The sequence below is a fragment of the Syzygium oleosum genome, unplaced genomic scaffold, assembly GCF_021117445.2.
Source record: "Syzygium oleosum isolate NSW1041296 unplaced genomic scaffold, Sole_v2.1 Sole_v2.15, whole genome shotgun sequence".
Classification (NCBI taxonomy): Eukaryota; Viridiplantae; Streptophyta; class Magnoliopsida; order Myrtales; family Myrtaceae; genus Syzygium; species Syzygium oleosum.
In genome coordinates, this window is record NW_026607499.1 from 6,570,779 (window position 1) to 6,594,543 (window position 23,765).

A 23,765-nucleotide genomic window follows, 5' to 3' on the forward strand; every position below is an offset into this window, starting at 1 on the left:
AAACTAAAGTTTTTCAGCCGAAGTGCCGATATCTAGTCATGTTTTGTAAAATATTTTCCTATTTTTTGAAGAGAAAATCATTTTCTTGAAGTTAAGTTTTGGTAGAAAAACTTTTTCTATTGACTCATTTTTCTGAGCGATCCAAACATCGAAAAATGAGGATTTTTCGCGAAACAAATAGAGCCGTAGTATCGGCAAAGAATTCTTCAACAATGCAATCTTTCATTTGGATACACTTGGAAGTACAGTGTGATCCCATTTCCACTCGCAGTCATAAATCGTGATGTGCTCTTGGTAGGACTTTTAAGACCGGGTACTATGCCCTCGAGCACAAAAGCTTTCCACAGCAATAGGATTGATAAGAGGGACATTAACTTTAACCTAGATTACACGGAAATAATTTCTTGTTTCCATGTGCTATCATAGTGCTAATATACATGTAATGTCATTCTTGTGCTATTATGTGCTACTGTGGATCGGAGCTGGTAGCTGCACTGTGGATGACAGAGAACTTCAACTCCACCTGAGAGAGCTTCCGAAGGAGCTCGGTTATAGGGACACCGACCTCAATTTGGCCGCTGGAGTTGGTCTTTATCGTCGTCCTGACTCCCGACGACAAACCGTTGTGCATTGCAAAAGGAGAAAATATGTTCAGGCTTTAACTCCAAATTGCCGAACCGATGAAGATGATTGTTTGTGCCTCGTGGACAAACAGATTGCCTTTGCGGTCATCTTCTCGATGGCGAGGATAGTGGGCGGGCCTTACCCCGCCTTCAATACTCTATCTGCCGATAACCCTTTCATAATCAAGATACTTGCTAAAATTAAGTTATCCACAACTATGTCGTACCGGCACTCAACACTCTTCTCTTGCTAACTCCATAATTCATCGGGTCTTAGGCTTCTATATTAAGCATTTCAAGGTTTTTTTTTGTGTTTAAGGCTCCTCAAGTTATGGAACTGGTTGCAGCTGATCAGTGCTTTCTAGTTTTACAAAATTGCCAGAACAGTGATGTACAAGCTCGCGAAGAGAACCATTTCTAAGAAGACTGCTTAAAACCTGCTTAGTACAAGGACAAACTGCAATGTGAGAGGTAGGATAGCGTACAAATCTATGAGGACTGAAGTTGGTGGGTTCTTTTATGAATCGAAGGGTGGTCGAAAATTTGTCTGGCATATGGACGTTTCTGGAAAACATAAATCACCATCCCAAGCAGTATCCACATCATTGGAAACACTACCTTTTCCATTTGACTAATTAACCCGGTGACAATTCTTCCCAACTTCGCCGTTGAACCCAATGAGAGGACTGATGGTGCCCATCTTGATCATGGACCCAGTAAACTACCGGAAGAAGAGGCTCTCGTCTTCGGCACAGGCTTTGACTAGCTTCATAGTCTTCATCGCTTTTCCGGTCAAGAGAACTTCAACCAAAGTGAGAAGGCCTTGCCCCACAACATTAGCCTGGAGTAGGTGCCGTCAAACTTTCTTGGGGAAGCAAAGTGCAAGGGCGAGATGTTGTCGTCGTCACCCAACTGAGGGAAAACTGACTTCAGATCCTGGTAGTATATCCTCTCAAGAGTGGCATCGGGTTATTTGTTCCCATTCTGGTTGTACAGCCTCTGCTTGAAGCTTGAACACCTCGCCACCCCAATCGTATGCCCTCCTGCAAATACCGGTAATAAACTTCATAATAGATTACATTGATAGAATTTAATTGGTCATGAAGGGGAAGAAAGAAGAAAAGGAAAGAAAGCAGTCAGAGCATCAGATGAGGTATATAGACTATGTAATGCCACTTGCAGTTAGAAGCGTTTGCCTTGCTGTAATTGACATATGTTTAGAACTTAGGTGACACGAAGAGCCTAGGGAGCAATTTTTCAGTGCCGAATGATTGGTGGCACCTGAGAGAGCGACGAGATCGGTTTCGTTTAGGCCTTGGTGCTGGAAGTGCGTGATGGGATTTTGAATTGTGGAGTTTGGTGGGGCAATGTTGTTGTTACTTGTTAGAGCATGTGAGACTTGCTGTTCTAGAGTCCCTCCTTCCAAGTGGAAGCTCCCAATTTGGTCCACCAATCTAAGGAAGTAAAACTACAGAAGAAATGTAGCTTACTGCATTTAGTTCAGATGGTCTTGGCGGTGTTACGTGTTTGAACATGGACACCTTTCCTAAGCTCAAACAGGGGAGTTTTAAGTAGAAGTGACCTGCAGATTTGACCTTCATATTTAAGCATTTAACAGGAGTGAATAATACGATGGGAGTATAAAACGTACCAGAACAGTAGATCCATGGGCTGCGAGGGCGGCGATATCTGCACAAGACACAATGCCAGGGCACGCTTCTTCCAACTTGCCTTGATTTCATCTATCACTTCAAACCCCCTAAGGGAGTTTGGGAAAGTTTAGTGACCTCTTCTCACTGGCTACGGTCGCGCTATCATCCCGCGGAACCGATGCATCACATCCCTACAACAAGTAGCTTGTTGAGCAATGTGTACTCTTACATTGCAGGCGCTGAGCAGCTCAAACGAATCCAGCACGACATTCCGTTAGGAAACGTCTGGCGTATGCTTTTGCCTCTCTGACTTGCCTTGGAAGAGGGAAAACACCCTACTATTGTTAGTGTTCTCATTTTTTACGAATGTTCTTGTCAATATGCTTCAAACAAAGCTACTGCTTGATCTATCTTGCTGCGCGTACCATTTGTTCGGAGCTTTTTTCATCCCAAATAGTTCCGGAGGAACCAGCCACCTCCATTCTCATCAGGAAGTCTTTGCTCTCCTCTTCATCAGAGTCACCGCCAACATCACCAGCAACAACGCCGCCAGCATCACCAATGCTCTTTGGTAGTTTTCCCTGTATTCGTATATCTAACAAAAATTGATGTCACTTCATAAACCAATTCAATTTTGCATTATAGAACGTACCCATATATGTTAGTTTCGGTACTTATATTTGGTAGTTAGGATTGACAACTTCTATTCTGTCATCATCTTAATATTAATTATTTGTGTCGTTTCGTGTTTTTACCAAAACTATTGATGTGATGGGATCTTTCATGTTCGTGTGGTATTGAGCTGCTCCCAATAACGATGTTAGGTTGGCTAAAAAACTTTACCAAATAGTAAAGTCTTTTGAGAAAATGATACAAATATTCTTCGAACTTCAGTTCAATATGCAATGTCGTCTATGAATTTTTAATCCGTGCAATGTGATACCTAAACTTTAACCTAATGTGCAATGTCATCTCTAAACTTTCAATTTATTCAATATGATTCTTGAAATATTGACAAATGTTAAATTTAATCCCTAGATTGTGTGAGAACGACACAAATAGAAAAACTATATTGAATATTTATCAATAGTTTTTAGACTACATTGAACAAATTAAAAATTCAAGGACAACATTGCATATTTGATCAAAATTTAGGAACCACATTACACAAATTAAAAGTCCAAGGTTGTCATTGCACATTAGACTAAAGTTTAGGTTAAACATTGCATAAATAAAAAATCCAAGTACAATATTACATATTAAACTAAAGTTCATAAATGATTTGTGTTTTATCCCAAACCGTTTTTCCCAAGGTATTACGATCATTTTTTGGGGTGCCGTGATGAGCAACACACAAACTCTCAAATTGCTCCAACCCTCAATAAAAAGATTATCACATCACTTAATAAAGAGGTTTGGTGAGATTTATTCGTTTATTTTTTGAAAAATGAATGATTTGGAAACTTTTTTTCTAAAAATGATTACTTTTCTGGTATTTTCATCATCCGCGAAAATATTTTTATATAAATTATTGTTGATTATGAAAATTTGTTTTACCGACTAATTATTTCAAACATACTAACGAATTCTTTTTTTACGAAATAATGGCACCAACCTAACATTTTTCGTCAATAAATTTGTATCTATACTTCGTTGGGGTGAGCAATTATTTTGTCCAGGTTCCACTTGAAACTAACTCGTCAGAACATGTTCCTTAATTTTTGCAACCTATAACTGCATACCCAGTAACCTAGAACCTACCATGTCACAGGTTTCAGACTACAGGTTCCACTTATACTCTTAATTGAACGATTGCAGTAAATTATCACATCTAATGACTACCATTTGTTATAATCCACTTATCACAATCCATATTTAGACACACTAAGAATATGAACCATTAACAAAATGAAAGTCTTAGTCATGCATATCGTCGAAAATGGAAGCTCATAGTATTGGCTTTAGATTATACACTCATCATTGGACGCCATGAATGCGGCAGGATCGCGCGAAGACATAAAACAAGAAAAACATAAAGACTGAAATCTGAAACTTACATATCGAAGCATGTTTTCCATTTTTGGAACCCGAAATCTACCCTACCCTAAAACCGGGAATTGAACCAATGAGTCTAGAACCTGAAGTTGGACCGTTTCACCGGTCCGGTTCTACCTGGAGCCATGCTCGACCTTATACTTTGCAGCGTCTTATGCGGGGGATGTTAATGAATTTTCGTCATAAGATCACACGACCATCCTGTTTCCAGGTAAATCCGGCAGCGAGGCTGATTCTAGAATTTGAGGCCATCGTCTCTCTCTCTCTCTCTCTCTCTCTAGATTTGAGGGGTGCACTGTGCAGAGGTCTGCATCATCTTTCATGGGTTCCATCCTCGGCGACTTGCCGTCGTTCGATCCTCACAACTTCAGCCATTTCAGGCCCTCCGATCCCTCCAACCCTTCTGTGAGTTTTCCCTCTTCTCTTGGCCTTCACCTTGTTCTTTTTCATTTGGGGAATGCGGGGGCGGTGTGCTTCATTTTAGTTCCTCAATTTCTGCTATCGATGCGTATGATCCTTTTCTTGTCTCTGTTCTTAGTCTATTCTTCGGTGGTGAAAGGTAATGAAGGATTGCACAGGGGAAGTGAAGTGTCGTCTTCAGCTTCCATGTCCGAACCGAGGCGTTTTTATCAGTAGAGATGGTTTGATAGAGTTGGGTTCTGCGCGTTTTGTGGCATAAATGGGGAAAAATTGAAACTTTATTCCGGCTGAATGAGTTCTTAACTTATGTCTTGATTCTTCCAGTTGGTTTTAGCCAGGGCTAGGATTCAGGCTGGTTGGGACAGCAATGCTTGTTCTTAGAAATGTGTGTTTTTATACATATTGGACGCATTGAGAATATGTTGCCTTGCCATGGCTTACCATGTCTATCTATCATTGGATGAGGTTTTTCTGGTCTTCTTGGCTCTGTCCTGCTCAAGTGCTAGTTCTAAAACCTGATAAACACTGGGAATTAGGGCTGTCGCGAGAAGTCTTAAGCACAATTTTGCTGCCTCTATTGTGTCCTTTGCGACAGGGCCATAAGCTTTTAGCCAACGAGCCATTGTAGTTCGGCCAGATGGGCACACGGAGCTGCATCTTAGTGACTGGTTTAAAACATGGTGTTTTAAAGTTTGCATGGATGATTTAATCTTGAAGAGATGTAGAGTAACTTCTCCTTCGAAATTCTGGCAAATTAGTTGTGCTTGTGCAGGATTCCTGTAGACTTTAAGAAACTTTAATTGCATAACAAGTTTCCAGTCTTTGAATAAGGTTCCTTCTTGATTTAGAGGATTCTTATGGTAGTTATTTTCAAGATTATGGGGGTTATATCAGGACATCCACTGATCTAAGCTGCACCTATCAAAATCAAGGGGCCATTCATAGTGTTTGGATCTAATATTTCAAGTTATCAATGACTGGACAAAACCAAGAAATAACGCTTCACATGCAGTCGCTGTTGGCAATTCAGCTGTCCAACAAATGACACAGCTTATGTCTGGTGATTGGTGAATAAAGCGAGCTCTCTTCAATTCCTCCTTGGTTGAGGAAGCTAGATTTAGTCAAATCGCCTTGTGGATGACAATGAACTCTTTGCTTTATGACCAATGTCCTATTGCAGAAACACTGTCTTGTTACTTTTCGATTGGAACAAGAAATGGCATGGACCTGAGATAAGATGATTCAAACATAGCTTTACTTACATTTTTAAAATGTTTTGTGTAGAAAATGACGCCTACAACCTATCATCCCACCCACAGCAGGACTGTTCCACCACCTGATCAAGGTAATATCGAATTACATATGCATCTTCAGCACTTTTCGCTCATTGAGCTAACGTCGATGTTGATGTGGATCTTGAACTCTTTAACTGATTGTGAAGAGAATGTCACTTTTATGTGGAAGATAAGCAGTTTTTCAATTTCAGTTTTTGGAGATGTGGTTCTCATCCTCTTATTGCGATCACCCTGACTTGGTTGCAACTCCTTCCAGTGATAACTACTGAAGCCAAAAATATTCTGATAAGAAATTTCTATCGGCGTGCCGAAGAAAAGGTCAGTCATTCATATGAAACCAGAATTTTGATAACGTACATAGCATGTGCCTCTCTTACGCATCCTTTGCATTTCTCATCCATAGACTGCACATGCTACATGGATGAATGTTCATATGCATTTGCACTCTTCGTGGGGTTGTATGTCCACCTCAGAGAGAGAGAGAGAGAGAGAGAGAGATGCTTTTCATTGCTGATTAGCTTTTGTCAATATCAGATGAGACCAAAACGAGCTGCCTCTGAATTTCTTGCACAAGAACCAGGATGCAAGCAACCGAGGGCTTCCATGACCACCTCAGATACCCCATAATGAGCTTCTACATCGGGGATTGCGACATGAGAAGTTCAGCAGTCTCCTCTCATTGAGTGTAGATATACAGCTGTAATATCAGACTGGTGTGTAGGCTTCGCATATACCTATTAATGGTATGTCGTTGCTGATCTTGTGTCTGTTATTCGTTGATGCTAGTTGGCTTTCTGTGAAGAGAGTGTCTTTTGGGACATGCGCAGCCTCTCCCCATGTACATTGGAAATAATAGATACTTTATTTTCACTATCTCTATAAAGATGTTCCAAGTAGCGACTGTAGTGCACAAAATCCAAGGGTAAAGTCAGTAGTACTAAAGTAGTCATTTTCGTGCATTAATACTGTCTTCGATGCAGTAGAAAAAAAATCTGTTTTCCTTTTCCATGGCTAATTTCTCTGGTGACGTTTTTTGCTGCTTAAGAAGAGAAAATGGAAAAGCTTTCATGTTACTGGGTCTAATCTGCCAATTAGATTAAGTATTAGTGTTTGCATGACAGATGTGCTTGACTGATGGCTGCATGTCATCTCCTTCCAGTTCATACATACGTGCTGCTCTTTTTTATGTCTCAACTATGCTCATTCGGTAAACAAGCGCTACAGATTAGTTTGTCCATGAATGGTTTATCTCAAGTTTAACTACACCTGTTTCACGAACCTATGTGAAATCTATGTTAGAAAGTTTTTCGTTCTTTCTAGCAATGCAATGGATAGGAGAAGTAAACAAATTTTAATCTTCTGCATCTATGTCTTTTGTTTGACTCTTTTCTTTAGGTTTAGCGATCGGCTCGATGACTTCTTGTCCACATCCTTTACGAAACATTAATTTCTGAGATTTCGGAAGGTGCAAGCCCATGAATATACCCCAATCAAATACCTGGAGAAGTTTTCAGGTCTTTAAGGATCATGTCTTTCGTATAATTATACATGAGATCTTTTGAGTGTAAGATGATTAAAAGAAATTACATTTCATCTCTGTGATCATTGAATAAATAGATGACGTAGTTTTCTTAGAGCATTTAAGAATCTCCCGGACATATAGATTATGCAAAGGTTTGAGTCATGATCAGTACTTATCGATGACTCTTAGAGATAGAACTGAAGGAGCTTCGGAAAGGGTGAATGCAACGTTGTAACGATGCCGACATGGGTGAGTAGGCAAAAACTGTCTTCGTACGGGGTGTAGTTCCTGCCGATGTTCGTCCTGTTCATGATCTTGTGATCCTTGGGAAAATATGAGAGATCTCTATAGCCGATGTACCCCACATGGGATACCTTACAGGTTATACTTTTTTATGCTTTTGTGAACTTAATGGAGAATCCAACTTATTAACCATGCCTCTATATCTTAGCAGAAGCCCAGGGTGTGGCGTGTCTACCTTTTCTAAGCGTTATCCTGGAGGTCTCACTGTCATTTTTATGAAATGTTGGGGTTTAAAATGGCAGAGCGGTTAGACACCTCACACTACTTGTAACTTGCTGGTTAAGGTGAGCGAAGCCTGTCACCGTAGCTCATCAAGAAATTACAGGCCTGAAAATCCGTATACCACAGCGAGATGCCAGCATTAAGATGACAAGCGAGTTCGAATTCGTGACATTGCTTTGGACAATAGCAGCTCGTTGCCTCGTACCGCAATGTTAGAACCATCACTGGTGATCTTCTAGGATAGGATACTTCTGCAGACCTGGAAGCAAAATCCGTTCTTAAGCCGTGAATTTCTTGAATTTGTCGTAATTTATCTAATGCTGCCGTGAGTCTTTCCTTTTCTTTTTGGCCACAACTCGAGACCAAAAGAACTTGAATGACAACAAAAGCCATGCAAGTTCATGGGGCGATTTTCCTCAAGCAACAGAAATGAGCAACAAACACTGAAAAATGGATTAAAACTTGAATTGCAGCTCTTGGAAAAGCTTCTGTTCTGTTCTAATGGCTTTTGGAGGATCCACTGATGTCCCCAGTTCCACTGTCCAGCGGCGACAATGATGTCCTTATGAACTGCAGCATCATCCATCTCAATGACAACCATGTCCCATGCTGCCAAAACCTCTCAAACCTTTTCTCCTCTTAGTCATACTTTGCTCGACCCCCAACCCCCCTACACCCATCAAGTCATTGTAGTTCTTCTGTAAGTCATTGCAAATGGATAAGTTAGTAACAATCCTTCACATCGTACGGTAATTTACCTTAACGTCTTGTTAGGCTGAATATCCGAGCATCCGTAACATTCCATGAAAAGACATTACTGAATTTCTCATACCTCTTCATGATCATGTGAGCAATTGTCTTCGTGCGTAGTCTTCCTGAATCCATAGTAACATGACAATCTTTTAGTCAATAATTTTCCTTAAATGTTGGTGAGTTGCTACATTTATAAAATCATCCAACGGTTGAATTTTTTTTTTAAATAGATCATGCTACAAACGGGATCGGTCCTATAGATTGCTGGAATGATATATAGAAGTTCTTTCTCATGAAATATAGGGAAAAGAAACTCCGGATATTTCACCTTTTTTATGTATGGAAAAATGTTAATACCATTAAAAATCCCAAACTAGAATCTCGGTACATATTTACCAAAAATTAATTTTCTTCTTATAATTTTTTAATTGATACAACATGACACATTTACCCTAATCTAATTCTTTTTATTATATAAAAAATCTCAAATCGATACACTTATTGCTTCATTTTAATTTTCTTTTCATAAAAAAAATCTCAATCAATAACCCTGACCCAAATCTCTCGTTCCTTAAAGTGCATGCATGTTAACACGAATGGATTTTCCACATAATATCATTCTTGTAGTAGTCTAAAATTTTAACCAAATGTTGGGTGTAACGATAACGAAAGGTGCCTTTGAGCCAATGATACAAGTTTGGATTTTTCTTCGAGATGAAAATTACTCCGGATAAATTTGTCATGGGGCACCGTTTTGAAAATTTTTGTGAGACAAAAATTAGTTTTGAGTAAATGTATCATGGCTAAATAGTTTGGAATTTTTATAAAACAAAAATTAGTTTGGTATAAATATATTAACAATGAAAAAAAGGGATAACTACACAAACAGTCCATGAACTTTATACAAATGTTCAATGTGGTTTATAAACTCTTAATATGTTCAATATCATATATGAATTTTTGGTACATGTTCAATTTAGTCCCTGAACTATATGAAAATGTTTAATGTACTCCCCGATAATATCGGGGAGTACATTAAACATTTTCATATAGTTCGGGGATTAAATTGTATATTAGGTCAAAATTCAGAAACTGTTTGTGTTATTTTTCCTAAAAAAAGGTAACGACAAAGCAAAAGGAAAACTTCAAAAATAAAGAAAAAGCAGGAACTAGCAGTTTCCAACGAACGCGCGCATCAATGTCAAACTCAATCTGACGAAGACACGTGTACCCTCGCACCGAGTTCCGGTTCCGTATAAATGTCACAGATCGAATCTCAGCCGGTCGTGACCGCACGCCCACAGAGCAGCGATACACTCCGCCGCATGCGAAATTCGCTCTGCTTCTCCTAGGTTAGGGAGACAGCTCTGTCTCCAAGCTTCCTGCGGGACTCATAAGCATACGCCTAGAGACGGCTCTGGCTCGGTCGCCGCCGCAGGGAGACGAAGAAGCAAGCATCCATGGCGGCGCCCGAAGCTCCTCTCTGCTACGTCGGCGTCGCCCGCCAATCTGCTGCCTTCCGCCTCATGAAGCAAATGGTACGCCGTGTGTTGGCGTCCGTGCGTGCGTGCGTGCGTCCGTGTTTGCTCTTGATAATCTTTTTCGTTTGCATATGAATCGATATGAGGCTTGGGAGTGCTAAAGGAGGGATTTTTGGTGGTTTTTGGATGTGTTCCGTGGTGGGTTTTTTATTGTTCGGTGCGGGTGTTGATAGGGGTGGGAAGAAGGAGAAGGTCTAGGCAAGGACAAGCAAGGGATCAAAGGCTACGTTAAGGTCAAGAACAAGCAGGACACTACAGGTTCGTGCGTGCGTGGTTTTCGTGTTTCGTTTCACTTTTAATTGATGGTGATCGAGGTTTTGCGTTATTGTTCTTATTGTGTGTGGGTGGTGTGCTCGTTTTGGTGACCTTGATAGGGGTTGGTCTTGAGAAGCCGAACGAATGGGCGTTCGACACGGCTCAGTTCGATAGCATTCTCAAGAGATTGAAAGTGGTAATGCAAGTTTTCTGCTTTTTCATATTGCTGTTTGTGTTCCGCCTCTTGCGGTGTTTAGTATTTGTTTTGATGTTTCTAATTGGATTTCGGGCTCTTGCATGATGGTTTGCAGCAAACAGCAAATCCCAGTGATGAAGGTAAAAATAAAACGTTCTTAATGTATGAATTTTTGCTCAATAACCATGCTTCGTAAATGTATGACTTAAACTTGTGCTGCGTTTGTTTCGCTCGATTATTTTTTGGGTCTTGATTTGAGAAGCAATGGAAGGTAGTCATAGTTCTGTGTTACTTTTTCTTGGCAGCTACTGAGAAGAGAACTGAAGTGGAAGATGATAAAAATGACTCTAATGATGCTCAGGCCCCAGTGCCTAAGGTTACTCGAGCAAGGGGAAGGTATGTAGTGTTTAGGATACTGCAGGATTGCTCTGCAGTGTCTGTGTCTGTATTTGCATATATAGTGAACTTTCTTTTTAGTGATTTCAGCTATTCTGTTATTTCTTGATAAATAGGTATAAGAAGAGAGAAAGGGGGAAGCTTGTCCATGCTTATTCATCACAAGATCTTGAAGGAATTCTTGTACGTTGCTAGCTGTAGCCATTCCTTTTATCCTATCTTTCTTGATCCGTTATCATGATATTTTCATAATGTTTGATTAATTGCCATGCGGTTTTTGAGTCTATGTGTGCAACAGAGGACGAGCACCTCTTAGGAGGAGGCTCCTTCTGTCAACAATGAACTTTTATCATTTTATTTTGCACAAAGACTGCGAGATGTAACGTGCTGTCTTTCCAATCTTGGTAATGATTATCAGTCTTTCTGTCAGATTACAAATAATTCAAGTATGGTTATAATAAATGAAAAAAACTTATCAGGTGAGGAAATTATTTGTGTCCTTTAGTCAACAAAAATATTGACACAGCCAATGTGTTTTATTTAAGGTTTGGTTGTCCGTTGATTTCTTTACCCATTTTTTATGTTCATAATGGTTCTTTCATTAGAGGAGGACATCTACGGGTGCGCTCAGATTCAAGAATATCTTCCTAGAGACCCTTCCTTTAGTATCTTTCGGTTCCCAGCTGGAAGTAGCTATGCTTTTTATATGAGTCTCTCTGTTTTCTCGTGTACTTGGTTATATAGGTGAAAAAGGTAGAGGAGTTGCCACAAGAAGATCTGGATCCCAGCGAGGAAGGTTATCTCATGGATGCATCTGAAAGCCCTGTCCTTACCATTGAAGGTAATTTCTGGAAACAAGTAACTTGGGTCTTTTTTCATGTAGGAGATCAAGTGAAATCTTGAAAAGGTTAGATTTAAAGAGGCATATTGATTATTGGTTCTTAGCACTATTCAAAGCACGTTAGGACTGTCAAACTTGATCGAAGGGCTCAAGTTACGGTTACGGCTACGGCATTTGTAAGTCACATCTTCAGCACATGCAAGCACTAAACCACCAAATGCAATATAGCCACCCGCATCTCACTCTTTTCTGTTGTAGTCCTTTGTTACGTATATAGTTTCACTTAGAGATTAGAAGAAATTTTATCAATTGAAAATAGTCAATAGTGTTATTAGAATTAACTATTGACCCTGATTTTTGCGTGATATTTTCAGGACATAGCATCCTCCATTAGTTATGCTAGCTGCCTAGCACTTGTCTTGCTTATCTGTTCCTTAAGGAACTGTTTATTGGCACTCCTGTCTTGTCTTTATCAGACTCATTCCTAATCAACTGAGAATATCTACTGCGTCATCGATCTTAACTGTTGGATAATCAGTCCCTAACTTATGCCTCCCATGTATTATGATGCTTTCTAGCCTCTCAAAAGTTGTAGCAGCTTTCCTGCTTTTCTGTAAGCCACATAAGTGGTTTTGCTTTCGAGAATGAATAGTGTTTCTATATTGTGGCCTGAACTCGCTTCCATGGTCGTGATGTTAGCTTCTTTTCGCAGGAAAGCTAGATGAGAATTCGCCAGACTGGTGGGGCTCCAAATATGGTTTTGTCTCTGGAGGTTTTCTTGGAGCAGGATCTACTCGAAAGAGAATAGTTGGCAGCAAGGATGCTGGGAAGAGTAATCAAAGAACTGCATTTTATGAAGAGGATCAAGAGAATCTCTACAAGCTAGTGCAGGTACTTGATATTGTATCTTGCCAAACTCTCTTGTCTGTATGGTCTTTGGGCCATTTTTTTTTATTGCTAGATAAATTTAGTTCGTTAAATTTACATAGGCCAGTACTTTATATACATATAAAAATTGATTCATACTTGTTTTGTCATGAATTTTGGGATTGGTGTTATTTGTAGAAGATACAACACAATTTATACCTTTTTTTAACCCTGGATTGTAAGTGTACTCCTGATACTTCAAGTGATACTTTGTTTTATCATCTGTACTATATGAGTTAAGAATGTTATATTTGAGTAGTGTAGAGTAGAAATAAGGATCTTAAGTTAATGTCAAAAAATTTTGGCATAGGTTGTGTTGGGTGCAGCTGATCATTGATTTATCACCATTAATAAATGAATGTCTCAGGACAAGGCAACTTCTGGAAAGCAAGGACTTGGGATTAAGGACAGGCCCAAGAAAGTGGCTGGTTGCTATTTCCAAGGGAAAAAGACATCATTCGATGACAGCAATGACGATGATTCTTCAAATTCAGGTTCATTAAAGCGAAAATGTGATGACATGCTAGAGAGGGGTAAGGCCGGCAAGCAAAAATTGAATCTGAAAAAGTTGTGTAAGCAACTGCTTCGTCAGGCAAGTCTTCCCAAATTAGGATATGTTTTTAACTTTTTAAGGTCACAATATGTGGTTTACTAATTATCAAGTTGTTTCGGTCCAGGTCCCTGGGAATTCACTCAAGTTAAGGCAGCTGAAAATCCTTGTCGAGGAACAGTCATCTTCTGCTTTTTTAAACTTTTCTTCCAAGAAAGAGGCCATTGCTCACTTGAAAGAAAAGGTATTTATGACCTCTTGGAGTTTTCATAACATGGGTTTCTAGTTACCCTTTAACCTATTCTCCTGAAAGTAGTCCAATATTGATTTCTTAATTATGCCATAAGAACTCATGATGAATTCAAACATTTCTCTTGGTGCTGCTTTTGATTGATATCTTATGGGATTACTGCTTTGCTACAATTTGCGAGTTGGTCTTTGAGCAAATTTGAACTAGTTTTGGTTTGTCGCTGCAGCTGGGAAGCAGTAGGAAATTCTCTGTGGAGGGGAAGAGGGTGGGCCTCGTGTCCAGGAAACGCTAAAAAGTTTTGGTAGAGATTTAGTTGCGTGCACCGATATGTACATTGCAGCTGAGTTTAGAGGAGAGAATGGGTTTCCAGGCGGCTGTATAATCACTAGCTTTTTTGCCTGGTCAGCTGGGACAAGATTATTGTTTTCTCTTTGCTTATCATACAAGGACATAAACAAGATATATAATTTCTATTGTTTCTCTTTTAGCATTACGATGTTGAGATTCTTGGATCGAAGATGTACCGGAGGCGATCATTGAGTAGTAAGGGCTTGGAAAGCGTTGGTGTTGTAGTTCTTTGAGAGGAGGATTGGTTTGTTTTGGCACATTTTGGAAGACTCCTATAATTGTAATTTGACGCTAGCATTATTTATGCGGTGACTGATTCTGGGGAATGACAAACGAGGATGCCATACTCTGCTTCTGCTTCCGTTAGTCCTCAATGTTAGCTGATACAATGCAAAACTAGAACTAGCAACTTCTCTTCTTTTCGGGTGAAAATGACTACTAGAATGTGAATGCATCTTCCCATTTTTTTATTCATGGGGGACTGATCTCTCGCCATTCTTTACCTACTCTCCCATTAACCCATTTGCATCGTCCCCGTGCTCCTCTCTTCTGTGATGGCGTTGACATCCTTCGTATATGCACACCAAGCCAAATGACCTTTGGTCGATGGAGACCGATGGTGGAGCCCCTTGTTTGCGTGTGGAGAGAGAGAGAGAGAGAGAGAGAGAGAGAGAGAGAGAGAGAGAGAGAGAGAGAGATTCTACTTATATAGAACTCATTCCCGACTCATTGAAGGTTCATCTAGGGTTTGAGAGGATGATATATTTGGGGAGCTCCTAATATTGGAATCCGTTTGATCCAAATGGTGAAAGAACTGACTACACAACACAAGCTCTAATCAATGAGGAATCTATTCAAGTGGACTTCTTTTTTTTTTTTTTTTTTTTTTTGTCCTACTCTAACTCTCAACTCACTTTCAGACTTTTCCCTTACCTTTTGCAAGGCGTGAAAATCAAAACTCACATCTAAAACTACACATCCCCACCCCCTAACCCTCCTGAGAAGGTGGGGATTCGAACTTCCACCTCCCCCTTCCCAAATAGGAAGAGTGGCCACTGGGGCAAATCCCAGTGGTTTATTTAAGTGGACTTAGAGATGCCGTGAGATTGATGTCAATATATTTCCCTTTACAATATGTTCATCTGACCTAAGCCATCACATCCAATTATATGTTCTTGACATAATTTGTGTCCATACTTAATCGCTGTCTGATCAGTGAAATCCCTGACGATCTTGACTCATTCTCACTGGAGTTACGAGCTCCTTTCGACCCAAATCGTGGAGAGTGAATATATGTGGTAAGTGCACATCATCGAGTCATTGAGTTGAATAATCGAATCTTTCATCAAATAGATTTTCGAGTCAATTCTCTATTGGGCGGAGGGAGGGAGAGGACCTAACAAAGTTTATGAAAAATATTTGCTATTCACACATAACTAAACGAACTAGAGAAGCTTCCCCCAACCCTCCCAAGTTTTGGGTCCATGCAATGCAACCCCCCACTCCACAACCAATCCAATTTCACAATCAATACCTTTCCAACATTCACTTTTTCTTTACGAGTAGATCTTTCTAAAATGTCACTCTAGCTACGGATAGCGGTCTCCACTCTAATATTATTCCCTAATACATAGCCAAAAAGATCTCAAATAACTATCTACATCACGATGGGCTAAAAGGAAAAGGAAAGGAGTATTTATTGATATTACGCACAGATCACGAAAAGAGATATGATTGTGCCCCATACCGGACCCAGCTACACAGCTCCTCAGTGTAATTTTACTTTACCTTGGGCTTAGGTAATGTGCACCCATTCATTACTTCCCCTTTTTCTTCTTCATGGCCCTCAACTATATGGGGGATTCATGAATTCCTTTGTTAACAGCCAAAAAGAAGTTCATCGATGATGTTCACGCATGTCGTTGTTGTATGCCGGATAGAGATAGCGCAGGGATGGTTCATTGAATCGTTGACTCTATTAACCGGCTCGTATAGACAAAACAGCGGGGAGTTTTGATGGACCCTATTAGTCGGTGGGTCAATAAGCCCTCTTTTCTACGCCTTACATGACTGATCACGGTGCGAGAACTATGGACGTTATGATAAAGATCTTTTTTGCTATTACTTGAATATTACCGGATCCGATTCATCGAAATGAATTCCAGCAATTCCTTCTCGTTTTCCCCATTGTCGAGGAGGATGTTCGGGCCAGCGCTAATAGGCACGAAATGCAGTAAAGATTGGCACTCCATACCTGATGCATGTCGGGGCCAATCTCTCTCACATCCCTAAACCGTGGCCACGGGCAATGTCCTTGTTTTTTGGTACCTTTGTCTTTGCGCAAAAGCGCTCATTTAGGGTTCAAGCTGGGGAATAATTCAGTGCCGCCGCTTTTGTTGACTCCGGCCGGGATTCCAGCGTCTCCGCCGTGGCGGTTCAACCATCTCCTCCGCACACGCTTGCGGTGGACTTTTTCTCCATTCCCTTTTCTTTGATCCTCTTCGCACGCAAGATCTTAGACAACTTGTTGGATTTTTTAACGTACCGAACTCTGGCGTCGGCCGAGCCTCGAAGCTAAAAGCTACGGCCAAGTTGCGCGTGGAAAATGGAGAAGAGGGAGGGGGACCGCCCATTGAATGACCACCGCTCTCTTCGTCTCTCTCTCTCTCTCTCTCCAATTCGTGATAAAAATATTGCGCAATGTGACCCACTCGTGCATTTCACAAGACAACTGTACGCCCATCTCGTCATTTTCTTGAGATTTTTAAAGAACTTATTGTATTATTGCTCCTGCATGACAAGCGCACTTCAGTCGTGCGTACACAGTCGTGTTGAAGATAGGTCTGAATGAGTGAGATCCTCTCTGTTTCGTTCAACCATACTCGGTTCAAATTAAACTAAAGTTGCCTTGTTCAATCATTAACACGGGTCGCATCGCGTCGGGACAGCAAATTAGCTCGTCGATATCTTTTAAGGGCCTGGTTGAATCTTCTAATGCTCGCTTGTGTGGTCTTGTTTCTCACGGTCAGATCAAGAAAGTCGTGATAGTTGATGTAGGGTATCTCCGGGCATGGCATGGAAATCAAAGGGCTATAGGACACAACACGGCGCGGGTGCAAGAACATAGGTGGCACGGGTCTCTTACTTTATGGGGACGACGTAACTTGTGATTTAATCAAATTTCAAGATCATAAACTTTGGTGTGAACTCGAATCTGAAAAGACATGCCCTCTATCTGCTAGACTTTTTGTCCGGATTGTGGTCAATCTTTTCAGCACATAGTTGGTTGGCAATCAGAAAGGGCATCGGCAATTATGGACAGAGACAATCTTGAGCCCTCTGTATTCTCTCTTTATTTTTTTTTTAATGTTTTGACTTACTAAGAAGGATGTTCAAAGAAATCGACTAGTCATCCAATACGCAAAACGACTTCATTAAGCAATAATATCATCTCTGGCTTTGCCATTCGAAGTGGTCGCGCATGCAGCTTACTATTCTGACGAGAGGAGGTTGGGGCTTCCCCCTCCCACCATCGCTTGGTGTATTAGTAAAGAATCTGTGAAGTCACATATTTTCATATGATCAAATGGATTCCGAAAAGGTGCAGATCCATTGTCCCCTACAAATGGACCCATCTGCTGTCTCGCTTACGAAATTGCGTCACGCATTCGTCTTCTCCACACGCACAAACCCTAACATAGAGGAAAAATTATCCAAAAATCCTAAACCTATTATACGAAGGCCAATTCAACTCCAAACCTTTTAATTGTGCCTCTAAATCTTTTGACGATTTGTCAATTTAATCATAAACCATTCAATTGTACCAATTTAGTCTTAAACTTTTTAACAATTTGCCAATTTAGTTCTAAATTTTTAAATGATTTGCCAATGTAGGTTTAGGACTAAATTGGCAAATTTTCAAAAGGTTTAAGAGTAAATTGACACAAATAAAGATTTTAGGACTAAATCGGTAAAATTGAAATGTTCAGTATTGAATTGGCTACCTTATGTTTAGGACTTTTTGGACAATTATCCCCTAACACCGATGTAAACCCCTCTCCACCAGCTATCACCCAACTCGATTGAAACGCCGCCGCCAAAGCAGGCGATGCCTCAACCAACCGAAAACACACTAAACTAGTCGAGCCTCCGTCCTCGCCCCAACAAGCCCGGCCTCTCCTTCCTCCCTCTCTATCCATCGACTTTGGCCACCCCCAACCCCATGTCATTTGAGAGGTCATTTGAGAGGTCTTTACGGATCGATTTACCTATTTGAAGCTCTTTTCGGCCCCAAAATCCTCCTGTTTTCCTAGGTTTAGGCTCACTTTTTCCATATTTTAAGTCCAAGTTGCAACCGTTTGCTATTTATTCTTATTTTCAGATCCGTTTTTCCGCTTAGAGTTAATTTTCGAAATTCCTAAGAGCTTTGTTACTGTGAATTTTATTTTATTTTTTTGCTAAAAGTTAGTGTGTATTTGTTACGTTCAAAGATGCAGACACCTTTTCGCATATTATCCGAAAGATAGAGTTGGAAAGATTTTTCTTTGGACAGTGGCCTTTCGAACGATTGTTTTGCAAGTGTGTGCATGCTTTTGCAAATTGTGAAATTCATGTTAATCATTTTGTTTCGACCGTGTCACAAACGTTACATTATTACGGGGACGAACCTTAGCATGTACATGGGTGCGATGTCAACATGTAGGACCGTCTCGAGCTTATCGTTTGTTTATCTACGTCCGTACATCGAGTTTGTACCGTATTTGTTTATAAATACGATCGTATCCCATGCAAGAATTCCAATAAAATTTGCGCCAATCCCGCTAGTAACTCTGCGTGTGTTTATTTAGTCATTGGTTTATTTTTCCCTTTGACTTTCTTCATATGACAACCCTCTTCAAACTTCAAGTTTGACATATCCATCAACGACTGATTCCACCTTCGGCCAAAAGTATTATATCATATTTAAGATTTAAGAACATCGTGTTGCTCAATTTATCAAAAGTAGTGTAAACCTAAGCAGGAAATTTCCTAGATTATTCTTTTTTTGTTTTTCTCATATTGTGCACTGACCCGAAAAGGAAGACAGAAGTTTTCAAGCAAGATCTCCCCAATTTCACGAGTCCACAGCCGACTTGCAAATAGGAGCTATTCTTAAATGCGAAAAGTTCAAAGTCATCCACGAAAGCGAAGTGCAATGAAAGATGGAGAATAAACTTTTGCTGCAATAGATCCAAAAAAAGTCTTGGTGTCTCCTGCAACTTGCATATAAGAACGAATGCCCTATCTTCTGCTGATCCATGCATTCGTTATGTGTGCACAGTCCCATAGTTTAAAATTGTCTGACTTCTTTCCCAAAGTCAAACCCAGGATATGGATGCAAGAACTGGGGTTTGAGGCGAAACTGGAGACTTCAAGCTCGCAACTTTTGAACTCATGACCCAAATCTCTCCCAATATATAAACCACCTCCTCCCTCACCTTTTTCATCTAACTTCAATCTTTCTTTCTTTTTTGGGAAATTTTGTCTCCTAATATTCTCCCACAAAGAAATGAATTCCGAGCACGTCGATGATTGGGATCTGCAGGCCATCGTCGGGGGGTGCGGCGTCGGCGAGACTTATTACGACGTCACGGATTACATGGCGTGGGGGTCTGTCGCCGATTTGCGACAGGAAGAGATTCTCTTCGGCGGGTTTTCCGAGTTTGCCCAGACGTCAGCGCTCTTAGATGATCTGGAGCTGCTCTACAAGCCATTCTATCCGGAACCACCGTCCGTCTGCGATGCAGCGTTGAAATCCGAAGAAGTGATTGAAGAGGCTGAGAATAAGCCGAAGGAAGAAGAGTCCTTGACGGATGCTTCAGCAACAAGCCAGGGAGTTCATTATGGTGAAGCTAAACAAAGGAGGAGGTAAGATAAATAGTTCTTGATTATGAGAATTGGTTGGTGAATTGATGTTTATCAGAGAGATTAATTTGGTTTAATCGAATGATTAGGAAAAATCAGCAGAAGAGGGAGGTGCACCATGTGACGGCCAACGGGGTGTCGTCGGACATGTGGGCTTGGCGCAAGTACGGCCAGAAACCTATCAAAGGTTCGCCCTATCCCAGGTCGGTCCTCTCTCTCTCCCTCCCTTGATTGATGAACTTATTCCCGAATTTTTGTTGTTGTAGACACTTGGCAAAGATACCACTTGAGCTTCAATTGGCACTGCAACACAAAAATAAAAAACCTCCTCACCTTTTGCTGAAGAATTACGAATGAACTCATTCATCAGGCGGATGCCAGTTCTTGGTATCACCTTTCATGATTTAGCTCCTAGTATCAGCAGCATGTTCATGTGAATATGTTTTGCAAAGAAAAAGGCAATTCGAGTGCTTGTATATACCATACATATAGTTTAATTCTTGTAGTCGTAGCATGTCGTAGTTACATGATTAAAACTTGACAAAGCGTAATGCGTACCTCAGATTATTTCAAGGCTACCAAGTTTTGTTCTCTCTCTATGCTGAAACCGAATTTGCAGTGACTCGAGTGTACGGTCATAAGTGGATCTTGTTAGATCCAGAAACTGAATGGCTGTGTCTAAAATAATTTCATTTCATTTCTTTCTCTCGGACACACATTATTTCAGTTGACCTAACTGAATGTGTTGCTTGGGTTGGAAAAATTGTGCATACAGGAGCTACTATAGGTGCAGCAGCTCAAAGGGTTGTTTGGCAAGGAAACAAGTCGAGCAGAGCAGCTCCGATCCTGGGGTCTTTGTCGTGACCTACACCGGCGAGCACTGCCACACCCGCCCGACTCGCCGGAACGCGCTCGCTGGCAGCACCAGGAACAAGTTCGCTTCCCCTAAAGCAAAGCAATCCTCCATAGTTAAAGGCAACAGGCACACGCCTCTAGCCGACAGCACACGCAACTCTCCGAGCCTGACCACCACTCGGTCTCCAACGACTCCTCCGCTCATCGTGACTCATTCTGAAGAAGACAAGGAGCAATTGTCCAGCTGCGGGAGCGGGTCATCGGGTGGGAGTGACGAGATTAACCTCGACCCGACGTTGTTCTTCGGCAATGAAATGTTCATGGGGTTCGAGGAGTTGAACGACATGGTTATGGATCTAGGCCTTGCCGGCTGCAGCTAAAATCACCACCGAAGAAGCACGAAACGCAGAACTCGTTCGCCAGGACAAGATCAATCAATCATATCTTGTAGTATTTTTGTCTAAGTGATGACCGTTGTTCACGTTTGCTTCTCAATTGTAAAGATCGAAAAGGAAATAGAAGATCCATAATTTACGACACGCATGGAAGAACACGGAAGGGAATTTCGATAGCGTCATTAACTTTGGCTCACGGGACAAGACTGTGCTCTAATTAGGGAGTTTAAGAAAAGGATTAGTTGGGTCTTGATCAGCCAAGTATTAGCTAATCACCCAAATTACAAAGCAACGTGCATAGATAATGTCGTATACGACTTAAACCTATTCTTTTGCAATTTCTCATGTGGAACTTAATCTAACATGAATAAGACTTTGTCCGAATTTCCCTGAGATATAATAAAGAATAGAAAAGTATTTCGTAATTTAATATCTACAAGGATCATGGAACGTCATGCTCATGCATGTGTTTCAATAATTGAGAAACTGAAATTATTTATTTTTTCTCTATATGCAATCAACTTGTGCACGTTTTGGAGCGTTTTGTCAACCGGGTGACCAAGGCATTGCCCCCATCCTCTTCCCTACTGAATAATAGGAAAAGGATGGCAAAAAATAGGAGAAGACAATTGAAAAAAAATAAAGAGTATAAAAAGAGGATAAGAAATGGACCAAAAGTTCATTTAGGGTTCTTTTTTAGATATCCTTTCCCTCTCTTTTGTTTTTGTCCTTTTTATCTTCTTTTTTCCCACTTGCCAAAAGGTCGTTTGTCATTTTCCTTCCTTGTGAAGGAATGGAGCTTTCATGCCGCAAATTCATTTTCCCAAAAGGGACAAAAAGGAATGATAGTGAACATGTACATATCACGTGCCACGCGGAACAGCTGGCACCCACGATAGCGATTTTCGGTCAATATTTGCCGGATATACTACATTGACAAATCGTCATCAATCATTGACTAAGAAAAGAAGTCAAGTCTCTCCCCATATAAAGTTCAGAACCCAAAGGCAATTGTCAAAAGGTTTAAGGTTAAATTGGCACAATTGAAAAGTTTAGGACTGAATTGGCCGTCGTATACTGGTTTGAGACGTTTTGGTAATTTTCCCTGCAAGACCCTCACGGCAGATAGATAGGAAAGGTGCGAATAATCAATTAATAAATTTAGAAGAAAAGAGAACGAAAGAAAAAAAATTGACGGGGTGAATTATTAAAAACTTACAGCATGGGCAAATTATTTTGTCTTTCGATTAAATTATTAAAAACTGAAATTCTTGGAAAAAATAATAAAAAACCAAAATAATCCCAAAAAATTCAGTTAATAACTGACGATACTTGCATAATATCGAAGTAGAATAGAATCCTCCAATTTCATAGAAAGTACGTACTAAGATGGGCGGGGAACGCGGGAAATCGGTGCCCGGGGCCCCGTTGGGTTGGGCACAGCTCTTGTTGGACTTTATAGAACGAAATCCACGATGACTTTTTCTAATTTTAGCAACTACCCATGACGTCAGTTTCATTACACAAAATATTATAACAATGAAGGCATTCTCATTATCATGATAACTATGGTTATATAATCATTACAATATTGTTAACGATTACCGATTACGTGGTCGGTCCGAGGCCCATGAATCCCCATCCCCATTTCGTCCCACGCCCATCCCTAGATGTATACTTAATAAAAGTTGAGATTTGGTATGCCGCAACTAAACCTGGCCGTCGGCCCGGGCTTGCACACACGCCTCTCTTGATGAGAACGATGCCCTTTGCGCCGCCGCAAATTTTCTAATGCTGCTTACACACTGCAACGACGGTCCACACTAGGGGTGATCGGTTCCCGGACGGTTTATAAATGGAACTTTTCGACTTTGAGTCTCTCTCTGCTCATCTATCGTCTTTCAACGAAAGAGAGAGAATCGAATTGCTTGAGTAGTAAGTACAGGATAAGACCAAAAAAACGCTGAAATCAGATAACTAACATGATGTGTTGACCTTCTTACTTGGAGAGAAACCAATCAAATGGCCAAGGTAACTAACAAAGCAACCTGTCTAGATTATATTGCAGATGTATCCCTGGGATTACATGATGAGTCTATCAATCTTTAACGGAAAAGCTACACAGCTAATCTTAGAAACTACAACTCACACGGACAATCGAATTTGGATGTACTTGATGGAGATCAGAAGGAAGATTCACAGCCGCATTGATGAGAAAACTCTTTGCTGAAAGTAACAAAGTGTTTCCGTCAATGTTGGCGATTAGGGTTTGCCGAGAGGAGAGAGGAGAGGGAAAGACAAGAGGCGTGAGCATCATGGGGCGAAAGGGAAAGACTAAAGGAGGAGAGGAGGCGTGTGTAAGACATTTAAAAAATAAAAATAAAAACAATCAGTCCGGGCGGTCCGGTTCCCCCTTTGGAACTGGGAATCGGATCACCCAAACACTGGTTCTATTTTTAGGA

General features: G+C 40.7%; 3 protein-coding genes and 1 pseudogene across 3 annotated transcripts; 3 read left to right on the top strand and 1 right to left on the bottom strand.

Moving 5' to 3' along the window:
* Positions 1-1,254: 1,254 nt before the first annotated feature.
* On the bottom strand, positions 1,255-3,060 carry LOC115675594 (peroxidase 9-like; annotated as a pseudogene).
* A 1,435-nt stretch (positions 3,061-4,495) lies between these two features.
* On the top strand, positions 4,496-6,918 carry LOC115675668 (DET1- and DDB1-associated protein 1). Its single transcript, XM_030598424.2, has 4 exons — positions 4,496-4,735; positions 6,035-6,095; positions 6,302-6,363; positions 6,580-6,918. The coding sequence occupies exons 1-4, from the start codon at positions 4,652-4,654 to the stop codon at positions 6,670-6,672; spliced, it is 300 nt and encodes a 99-aa protein (XP_030454284.1). The 5' UTR covers positions 4,496-4,651; the 3' UTR covers positions 6,673-6,918.
* A 3,223-nt stretch (positions 6,919-10,141) lies between these two features.
* Positions 10,142-14,515, top strand: LOC115675639 (G-patch domain-containing protein 1). Its single transcript, XM_030598380.2, has 11 exons — positions 10,142-10,383; positions 10,560-10,644; positions 10,761-10,837; positions 10,953-10,977; positions 11,143-11,233; positions 11,350-11,416; positions 11,978-12,074; positions 12,787-12,965; positions 13,369-13,593; positions 13,679-13,795; positions 14,028-14,515. The coding sequence occupies exons 1-11, from the start codon at positions 10,306-10,308 to the stop codon at positions 14,091-14,093; spliced, it is 1,107 nt and encodes a 368-aa protein (XP_030454240.1). The 5' UTR covers positions 10,142-10,305; the 3' UTR covers positions 14,094-14,515.
* A 4,771-nt stretch (positions 14,516-19,286) lies between these two features.
* LOC115675604 (probable WRKY transcription factor 27) lies at positions 19,287-21,447 on the top strand. Its single transcript, XM_030598325.2, has 3 exons — positions 19,287-20,056; positions 20,143-20,256; positions 20,829-21,447. Exons 1-3 carry the CDS (start codon positions 19,698-19,700, stop codon positions 21,286-21,288), a joined length of 933 nt encoding a protein of 310 aa, XP_030454185.2. The 5' UTR covers positions 19,287-19,697; the 3' UTR covers positions 21,289-21,447.
* The last annotated feature ends 2,318 nt before the right edge of the window (positions 21,448-23,765 follow it).